The sequence below is a fragment of the Lycium barbarum genome, chromosome 2, assembly GCF_019175385.1.
Source record: "Lycium barbarum isolate Lr01 chromosome 2, ASM1917538v2, whole genome shotgun sequence".
NCBI lineage: Eukaryota > Viridiplantae > Streptophyta > Magnoliopsida > Solanales > Solanaceae > Lycium > Lycium barbarum.
In genome coordinates, this window is record NC_083338.1 from 25193935 (window position 1) to 25205390 (window position 11456).

General features: G+C 40.1%; 1 protein-coding gene across 1 annotated transcript; it reads right to left on the reverse strand.

The window, feature by feature from the left end:
- Positions 1–8189: 8189 nt before the first annotated feature.
- Positions 8190–10435, reverse strand: LOC132628469 (uncharacterized). Its single transcript, XM_060344245.1, has 2 exons — positions 9974–10435; positions 8190–8606 (listed from the first exon to the last, which is right to left on the reverse strand). Exons 1-2 carry the CDS (start codon positions 10433–10435, stop codon positions 8190–8192), a joined length of 879 nt encoding a protein of 292 aa, XP_060200228.1.
- Between the last annotated feature and the right edge of the window lie 1021 nt (positions 10436–11456).

Genomic DNA, 11456 nt, shown 5'->3' on the forward strand with positions numbered 1-11456 from the left:
TTTGGGGCGTGACACTTTTGCCACTATTCCATTTTTTTTTTTTGGCTAATTCATTATTTGTTATATATTTATGAATTGTTAATTTGTTAAATGTTTATGAATTGTTAATTTGTTATATGTTTATGAGTTGTTAATTTGTTAATTGTTTATGAATTGTTTAATATAGTAATGTACTATTATTTGTAAAATATGCAATTATTAATTAATTAGTTGTTAAATGTTGATTATGAATTGATAGTTTGTTAATTGTTAATGAATTATTATTTTGTTAATTGATTATGAATTGTTAAATATGTATTATTTTAAAAGCATGAATATATATGTTAAATAAAAAAATATTATCTAAAAAAGAATAGTTAAAGTTCTTCTTTTAATATTTATGTTCACGGAAATACAAATTATTATGAATTTCATAAATACATACGTTAACGATAAAATGCAAAGTTTGTAGGAAAATATGTGGTCGATGAATATACTCTTTTAGTCTAATTTTATCATATTTGTGTTGGCTATTTGGTCAACTAAAAATATATCGCATACTCAAAATCGAGTTCTAAACAAATATTACTGCTGAATTTCGATTCCCAAACTAATTAACTTAAAAGTCTTTGCCATCACATAATTCAAAATTCTGTGTCCTTACTATCACATATTAAATTTACTACACATTTAATATGATAAAATTTATATTGAAAATAATTATTTTCTTCCAATATTTGGTTGGAGAGTGAAAATAATTTTTGGAAAAGACTATCTAATAAAGATTGATAACAAAATTACCAAATCAAATATTCAGAATCGTGCGAGGAAGTAAATATTTGATTTTTATACATTCAAAATAAATATTGTATTCAAGATAATAAGTAGATATTATTTTTTCAAGTTGCTTATCAATAGAATATAAATAATATTATAAAAATCGACAAGAAATATTCGTGCAACACACGTACATAAAGACTACATATCCCACAAATATAGTAATCTCGTATTATGTTAATTATGCCATTCTTACTTTATTTATTTGTGAAATTGTTTATCCCATGTTAATTATTCACAAGATATAATACAGCATAATTCACATATTCCCTACAAATTATTAATTAGTTAATATAATTTCTCTTTCATTTTAAGAATAATGACTAATTTAGTTTGTACAGATCGTACTCTTTCATGGATTCGAATGTTCCCCCGGGGCCGGATGATCACTCGGGGCCCGCTGTTCACCCAGGGCCTGATGATAGATCAGTATTGTCTTTGCAAGGCAATCATAGGTCAGAGTTATTATGGGCTGCTACTATAGGGATATCGATTAGGCTCCGTCCCCGTAGGCTGCAGAGAGCGTGGACTTTTTTACACGAGCGCCCCCACACCCCCGCGTCATAGAGATATTATTTTGGGGCTGCATCTATCGTTGCATTTCCGTTAGTCGGGTACAGCACGATTGGGCGCTCATGACGGTCATGGTTGGGCGGTGGAGGCCGGAGACACAAACTTTCCATCTTCGCACCGGTGAGGCCACGATTACACTTCAGGATGTGGAGGTCCTCTTTGGATTGCGGGTAGATGGAGAGACATTATACACTCGGTACGAGCCTCCTCCTGGTAATACATGGGTGACGGACTTGACTAGGCTCACCACTTCGTGCCTAGTGCCGAGGGCCAGAGGTCAGGACAGAGTCGGGTTCAGATTAGTGCACTCTGCACTTATTTGGAGGGTCTGGATCCTGTTGAGGACAGCACCCAGCAGGACGTTGTTGATCGTCATGCCCGTTTATACCTGCTTATTATATTCGGGGGCATCTTGCTCCCGAACTCATTAGTTGCCTTTGTCAATTTACGATATTTGGTCTTCTTGGAGCATCTGGACCGCTTAGGAGACTACAGCTGGGGCGGTGCTGTTTTGGTGTACCTTTACAGATGCCTATGCCGAGCCTCTATTGGTGCCGTCAGCGATGTGTGTGGATTTTTTGCTCTTCTCCAAGTAATATTGTAAGTGTGTGTTCCTCTATTGTAAACAAACCTCTTGAAACGACGACTAAAAAATCGTATTTTCTAATATCGTTTACAGTTATGGGCGTGGGAGAGGATGCTGCCCTTTCAGCCCGTACCTAGGCACCACCTCGATATTGACATGCCTTATGCGAGGCGGTGGACTGCGGGTTTTGACCGGGATGTGGATATGCACCATATTATTCTTCCATTCCGAGACCAGCTTGATCACTGATATGCTCAAATTACACCTATTAATGGCGTAAAGCGGACGTTGTCAAATATAGTAACCCAAACAAGGTTGGGGTCGAATCCCACAGGGAATATGGAGAGAAAAGGGTACTAATTGTATGCGATACTAGTCTTTAAAGGCTTTAATCCTATTCCGAATAGTTTGAAATATTTGTCGAGTAATGTAATTGAATACTTTGACTTGAATTGTACTTAATGCGAGAGAGAGACTAAGGTTGTGTTCCCCATTTTGATTAGATACTATGCTTCAGGTTTCAATGTGATATATTTCTAATGGTTGTTCTAAGAGTATGCACTTGATCTCTTAAGGACTTCCTAATGTTTCCCAACAGTTAGGCCGTATTTCCCCTTTATGATTTTTCCAAATGTAAAAGTGTTGAAATCGAAGAGCGACCAATAATGCCAATCAGACTTGTTCTTATCCCCAAGTTAGTCTATTAAACGAGGGTTAACTCCCCGAGTCATTGTTATTCAATCTTACCAATACTGACTCTCTTTCCCAAGAAAAGTTAGTATAATGGCTTAGGCTAATGTTTGCAATCATTACCCAATGCTAACGCACAAAGATAGAATAAATACTAACAACCATTATGCATATATCAATAGTAAAAACCCATTCACATAATACCCATCATGGGATACACAACCCTAGAATTAAAATTAGCTACTCATCATTTTGGTTAACAAAGAAAGCTTAAAAGTTAACATAATATACTTACGATGCTAATACAATATGGAATGGAAGTGAAGTTGGTGCTTTAAATGCTCCAACCACTTCAAATATTCAAGACTTAAAGTTAATGCTCCAAAGAAAATCAGAATTATGAATTAAAACCCTAACTTTAAGTATTTATAGGGCCAAAAATCATGCCAAGTTTCTGGACAAAAACACCCTTACGCGGCATCGTTACGGACTGTAACACAGGTTACGGTCCGTCCTTCGATTTCGTACTTTGTCAGCTTGATTAGGTCAACCGCCACGGCTTCTTGCGACGGACCGTAACACAGGTTACGGTCTGTATCTTCCAGCAGATCATGGCCTTAGTCTTAAGTGGCCAACGCGTTACGCCCTGACGTTACGCCCCGTAACCTGAGTTACAGACCGTCCTTCTGGGCGTAACCTGTGACACAAATAGGGCTTCTTTCTAGAAATTTTCCTCAGCTTACGGTACACGTTACGACCCGTAACATGATTTACAGATTGTCCTTTATAGCGGCACGTATCTGGATCTTCCTCTCTGGTACGGATCACGTTACGGTCCGTAACTCGAGTTACGGACCGTCCTTTTGCTCCAAGTTGTCCGTTTTTCAGCATTTCTTATCATTTCTGTTCCTTAGTCAACCAACCCTACAAAACACCAAAATAACATAAGAAACGATGTAAAAACACTTAAAAATAAGCAACACTTCTAGTTACAAAGGCATAAAATGTGCCGAACATCAACACCCCCAACTTAAGCTTTTGCTTGTCCTCAACCAACTACAACACGACTCACTACTAACACACGACATCTAGCAAAATAAGAATGACTACGGTGGTTTTGGCATGTGTTTCTAACACAGACTCTTCAATCCAAGAAAAGTATTGGGCTCTTATCCACATCCTATTTGTGAAACAAGATGCACATTTCAGAACAATTGCAATTCACTATGAAACCTCAATTAATGACACAATCATAGTATGGGAGTCTCTATGCACATGAATTTCAACTTCCGGAAAGCCAGTTACTTTGCAATCTACAATCCTTACGCCCTCACATAGACCAAAGAATGTCCCAACACATATTTACAAAATAAATGGGACATAAGACTAAAGAGAGAGAAGGACACTCACACTCACAAAGAAATTTGCATACCATGCGTGCACATACCATAGGCTTGCCTTTATTTTCCATGCCTTCAACTTTGAACAGTTCGACTGTGATCACATTAGGACTTTTGAGGCTTGTAACATTGGCTTAGGGACGGGTAGGATGAATATTTGGATAATGGTGACTCACCCTCCTTGACACTTCATTTTGACTTCATTCACCTTTCTTCCTTTTATTTCTGACCCTACAGCTTCAGAGTGGATTTATTTACAACTTATATATCTATATATACACTTTTTTTTATCTATATACATGTCTATATCTATAAATATACACATTTTTTTATACTCACACTGAATCATGCCCCGCAATACTCACGATCACCCCCAACAGGCCTCTGGCCTTATTTTCCGCATCTTTCACTTATCACCCCCAACTTAGGCTTTTAGCCTCATTATCCGCATCTTTCGCTTATCACCTCCAACTTAGGCTTTTAGCCTCATTTGTCATTCTTTAGTGTCAAGGAGGGACTTGGTGCCAAATGGGTTTATTCACAGAAGGGAAGGAGGTTAGTTCACGGCTAATCAAAGAAAAAGTCTATAGGCTCAAAATGGGAGACTAGGGATCATTTTCTGTACGGGCTAGGCTCATTTAAGATAAACAGGCTTTGGAGTCAATACAAAGAAAGCCTAAGATCACTTCACAATCAATCTCTCCTTAGAATTCACGCACGACCAATCGGGCAAGTTCTAGATTACAAGCATCATACACAAATATAAACTAAGAACTCACAACACAATGGCATAAAGATTGTTTAAATATTTCGACTTCACTTCCGTTTGAAGATTTCACACACATGGACACCCTTTATTTTCAATGTCATTAAAAAAACCATACATGTCAATATCAACAACCCATTCTTGATGCACATCACAAATTATTTTTCGGAGGGATATCATTGACTTGTAAAAACACTTTTATATATGCTAGAAAACACGGACCACCACCACTTAAGTCATTATTACTTTACTCTTAACTAAACATCCTAAACATTCCAAGTTCAACATAAATAACATTCTTCGGGAAAAGAACACATGGCAAAGAACAGCCGAAGAGGGTCCTAAACACATACTTAATATCACAATTAAAAAAAATACCAACAAAAGCGAAAAACAATACCAACAAAAACAAAAACAATAACAAACAATATCCTATATACCAAAACAATACCAACAATACCAGCAATTACCCTACACCCCCAACTTAGAAACATGCATTGCTCTCAAGGCATCTATATAGTCCATTAATAGAATAGAGGGCCTCCCTGGAGCGCACTAGTGTCACACCCTGATCCTACTAGGGTGTGATGGGCACCCGACACCATATTCGGAGTCGAGCGAACCTACTGACTCTTATTACATACTTAATCTCTTTAGACCCTTAAATCAAATAAGAATGGAGTACTTAATAAAGCTTCCAAAAACTTTTCCTTCATTGTACTCGAATCAATTATAATCTGTAATCACAATGGATCTGTAACATAATACTGTAAGACACATCGGCTGGTGAAGCTGCTTCCAAGACTGACATACTACACCCACGACTCTGTCTGCAAAGTCTCTAACCTCGAACAAGACATCATAGCATAGTACTCTGACCCGGCAACACTCCAGAGCAAGTGGAGCTTGCCAACTCCGCTGGAACATCTTCTATAATAGCTTCTACTCGTCTGGGTGTACCTGCGTGGCATGAAACGCAGCCCCCGAAGAAAAGGGGGTCAGTACGAGCAATGTACTGAGTATGTAAGACATGAATAGTAACATAGTAAGGCGTATAAATATGAATAATAAAAGAATGGACATATAAAGCATATCATGAGATAGAAGAGTAACCTGTACATCTGAGTGCCTCTTAGGGCGGATGCCATGCATGCTTAACTTTCTTTGAAAAACATTTCTTGTTCATATATATAGAAAATAGAACATATCATGTCATAGCGCCGAATACGTCAGCTCCCTCACATATGTCCCGCGTCCGGGCAACCCGCGTCCGGGCATCCCGCGTCCGGGATGATATTACGCCAACTGACCAGGTGGCAATGCGTCTATAGCGCAACATATGGCCCTTTTCCCCATCTTCCCCATATACATATACATATACATATATCATATAAGCAGCATGCAGGAGAGCCCAAAGAAAGTCATGTATCCATCGGGGTGGCGTAAAGTCGGTAACCTCCGATTATATTATGGAATAACCATGGTCGCATTGTCTCACCTTGAAGGAACGATAATTATAAGATGAGACTAGCGACGAATAACAGCGAACATAAACCGACACCTGCAGACTCAGAAACGAGTTTCGGGTCAATCCGACTTAGTATAAGAAAGTTATGAGCGTTTGAAGTATAGAACCTTCTACGAACGTTTCAGAAGCCGTTTTTGGAAAATCATTCTTATCATAGTCATCATAGAAATATTCTCATACTCGACCTCATCGAAGTCATTGTAAAGCATATCCATCGTTTTTGTCATAAAAGCTTACAATACCATAAACCTTTGTTTTGGAAAAATACGGACATTTTGGAAAACATTGAAGGGTTATCGGGAAAGTAATCATGCCTTAGAGTCGTAAACATCTAACTTTTGAAACAAAGAGAACATGGAAGCAATTATGAAATCATAACATCGGAATCATGCCTTTGAAAGAAAGGGACGAGCCTTAACATACCTGCTCCACGTCCTATCGGCTACGCTTAATTGTCCAAACTCGCATATCGCTAGTCTACATTCAAGAAGATTGGCACAATCATTAGACTATTTATCATATACTCGTCTCAATCCTTCAAATGAATTCATTTATATTCTGCCGAAATTTCGGCAGCATTTCCCCTATAAATACGCCATCCCCGAGAATCTAACTCGGCCCAAATCATCAATCAACAATCCGAGAATTGAACTCGGCCAAACTATCAACAACAATACCAACAATCGTGCCAACAACATCAACAATCAATTCAAGACGCATTCTAATATTAACAACCTTTGTCATACAATTCAACAACATTTCATTTTTATTCAATTCAATTCACATAATATTCAAAACAACTCAATCAACCTACTACTTCACCCGACATCTCCCAAATTCAACAAGAACAATAACAACCCAACTTACAATCTTCCAAACAAATGTCTCACTTCCAAATTCATGAATTCCACCAACATTTTACATTAACAACTTCATTCATACAAATATAAGAATTTATGCTAGTGTCACATTAACTTCCATAACGACACCACAACGATTACAACTTCATTTCAAGACATTAAATCCTCATTTCTCATCATAGAATCTACCACAACAACAATTAAAATTCTAAGTAAAATCAATTCATCACATCTACACAACACAACACATATTCGGCCAAGCTCCAACTTGCACGGCTACAACATATTATCCACAGTTTCATGAATTTCATCCATTTCTTCACTCTATAACATATACAAACCATCCATAACATATAGAAGAAGATTAAATCTTACCTTTTTTCACTCACTTCTCACTTGTCTAGGATTTGTATATTGCACAAATGGATGATTTAATGGCTCCAACAACTCCTTCACCTTAAAGTGGACCTTCCAATTGGTTGAATTGCTAGAAGAAATTAATTTTTCTTGATCAATTTCCATGGACACATTTTTTTGGACTCATGGCCGAATGGCCTCAATTTTTTCTCCAAGGTTTATTCTTGAATTTTCATGAATAGTTTTGTCTTGCTTGGTCATCTCTTTTCATATATATATATATAGCTCCTCCCAATACCAAGTGGACACATGTCCTCTTCTTGAAGTTTCTCAAATTTTCTTAAATTAAAAAGATGACTTAATCTTGGATAGTCATCACTCTTTTTTTTTTTTTCAAGACTTACAAGTTTCCATAATTCACTTCTAACCCCAAACTTCCCTTAATATTTCCATGAGCCATTTTGTAAATTTTCCTTTTTACCCTTAACCTTTCTCAATATTTCCATACTAATAAACAACTTGTATATTGAAATAATGTTGGAACATAGTCTTTCCCTTAACCTACCACGACCACCTTGAAATATCCGAATGTATAAAATACGGGATATAACAACTAGGCACTTGGATGTGCTGTAACATCATGAGGTTGGGTAACCTCGGAGGTAGAAGCAATGGTGGTATCAGGCTGGCCAACACTAGAAGTCCCAGTCTCAGTGGGTGGAGCAGAAGTATGGTGAGCCGGCTCAATGGGATGGGCTGAGCTAGAAGTCGCTCCAGTGGTGTCAGAACCCAGCTGGGACTCATGTCGGATCTTCTTCAATGTTCGCCGCTCCTCCTCCTCCTCATTCTGTGGGCGCAAAGCATCAAACGGATCAAGACTCTTAAGAATGGGATCAAGGTTTTCATCATCTAGCGTGGCTCTCCTGCGCTTCCCTTTAGCCAAAGAGTGGGTATCCTCTTCCAACTCCTCGTCTTGCTCCTCATCAACCGTGTCCTCAATCTGATCATCCCCGAGTAGACTCTGAACAGGCTGTTATAATATTTGTACCAACTCTGTGTGTACTTTTGAAATCTGGTCTGTCACAACAGCCACTTCCTGTGCCTTCAATTTCTGCACATCATTCTTTAGTGTCCGCAACTCACTCCAAACAGTGCCCAATTCCACAGTGGCGTATGTCCTAGTCAGCTCCGTCATCTGTTCTTAATACCATCTATCCGAGAATAGATCTGTAGGTGGTCATCAGCCATCTGTTCTTTTATCGGCCTTAACGCTGCATCAATAGCCCTTTTGGTGTACAATTTCAGCTCGGTCATGAGATGCTTGACCTGCCTATCTGTCCTATCTGCTTGCAGGACCACTGCCCCAAAATTCTCCCAGTTGAAAATCATTTTTCTCACAAATTCGGGTGGGACTCCCGGTATGGGCTGAGCCGGTGCTGGGCTCGCTCCAGTGGAAGAGGTAGGACCACCCGAAGTAGGTGGAGCTGGAGCTGGCATGGGCTGTGTAGCATAGTCAGCCGGTGGAGCCTCAGAATCTGTGGGCTGACCCGCAGCAGTTTCCTCAGCACCCATGATAGCTAAGGGTAAAACATCTGATCCCGTTGGCCCCTCCGACACATCATAAGATGAGGCAGATGGCATTGTACCTTGGCCCAACATATCATCTCTCCCCTTTGTGATGTCATAGATACTCCTGGTGATCACCCTGTGGTTGATAAAGGGGAGGGGTTCTGATTCCTTGCGCAGGCATAAGAACGTGAGCAAACATGGATGAATTAGGGAAGTGGCTGGTTGAGTGGCTCTCTCCTGGAGATCTACTGCTACCAGTCTTCCGATGTTGATCTTATACCTCGACATAAGGGAAGCCACAAGAACAGCTCTATTCGGAGTCAAATAATTATCTGCCTGGGTAGGACGGATGCGGAACAGAACAATCTGCCACCAAAACTTTGCCTCGGGTGTGAGGGTGTTTTTCCAAATCCTCGTAGTGGCTGTCAACTTTTCCATTATTGCCCATTCGGGATCTGCCGACCGTGCAATCACTGAGGCCACCCATTGTTTTACGGAGATTTTATCTTTCTGTGCAATTTTGTAGACAAACCCTCCTTCTTCCGCCGTTGTAGGCGCAATATAATCCTCCCCGAATAGGACTGTATTGATGGCTGTCGGAGAAACATCAATCTTCTTTTTGCGCACTACTACCTCATTCATGGCCGTCACTTGAGTTGCGCGCTGCCCTTTTTTCTATGCTTTGAATACAGCAGCCCCATAAGAAGCATAGAATTCCCGAACAAGAGCCAGGATGTAGGACCCCACATGGTTTTTCAAAAACTCTAACTTGTGGAAATGGAGAGTGTCCCGGATGCCCGGATATCCATCGAGACCATCGAAGTTGACGTTCCTTTCCTCGAAAATACTTCTCTTAGGGCCCTGCCCCTCATGCTTTGCTAGCTCACACCCTTTGTTGTATAGTTCTTCAGATCCCTCCACAGAAAACTGGAGGTCCTGTTCATACATATCCCTCATCCGGATGTCAGTCTCTCTCCTTTCCTGCTCGCGCTCTTGTTCGCGCTCCTCCGCAGTAGGCTGTCTAATGGGTGGTTGAGGCCGGTGTGGTGGTGTGATAGCCTGCCTGAGTCCACTATGGCTAGACGAACTAGAAGAACTCTCCTCATCAGATGAGGAGGAACTTTTGGATGGTGAGGCTGGCCTGCTAGGTGCAGCGGGCTTCTTTGTAGCCCTTGTGTCTTTGATTTGATCTTCATCGTGCAACCGTGAGGTTACTTTGCCTGCACCGCGACCTTTTCCTTTGCCTGCAACCTTGGGTGTAACCTTCTTTCCTTGTCTTGGGTTAACCATACCTATTGAAGGCAAAGTTAGCTATGATACACGAGAATCTTGTCAATTATAAAACTTATTGGTTTAAGTTCAAGACTTCAATAAGCTCATGCACCGTAACACGATTGACGTACCGTTGATGGGGTTACGGGCCGTATCTTTAACCGTAACTCAATTTGTTCATTTATAACACAGGAAACGTAACACGTTCGACGGACCGTCATACGTGTTACGGTCCGTAACATATTACCGTAACGTGACCCAAATTTTCAGAAAGTTTTATGGAAATCAAAGGTGTTACGGTATGATATTACGGACCGTCAATCGTGTTACGGTCCGTAACACCTGACCGTAACCTGACCAAAATTTCCAGAAAGTTTTGGGAAAATCATAGGTGTTACGGTATGATGTTACGGTCCTTCAACTGGGTTACGGTCCATAACACCTTACCGTAACGTCATCTAAATTTCCAGAAAGTTTTCGGGAAATCATAGGTGTTACGGTATGATGTTACGGTCCGTAAACCGTGTTACGGTTCGTAACACCTTACCGTAACGTCACCCAAATTTCCAGAAAGTTTTCACATAAATCATAAGTGTTACGATGGGGTGTTACGGTCCGTAACACACGTTACGGCCCGGAACACTAAACGTCGGGCAATCAGTCCACAAATGCACAGATTTTCCAAATTTTTCGGTTTAAGTATGAGGCCAAGATTTTTGACTTTATGCTCCTTGGGGTATGGTGTAAAACACCAGTTGATCCCCTCACAGACCTCGGGTTACTCAGACTTCACCCAGTTGTACCAAAGTTTTCTTTGAAACCTTTTATCGAACAGTTGGTGGGCAAACCAATTTAGTAGTTTCACGAATGAAACTTTCAATCGGGATGCCCTCCGACTCAGTGGGAGACAATGTCCTTGTGCCCACGAGTCTCTCAAACAGTAATCATACCAAACCCAACCCCCTACCATTGTTAAATCCCACGCAATTATTCAATGGGAATTCAAAATCATTCAAAATCACAACAACATGGCATTGTA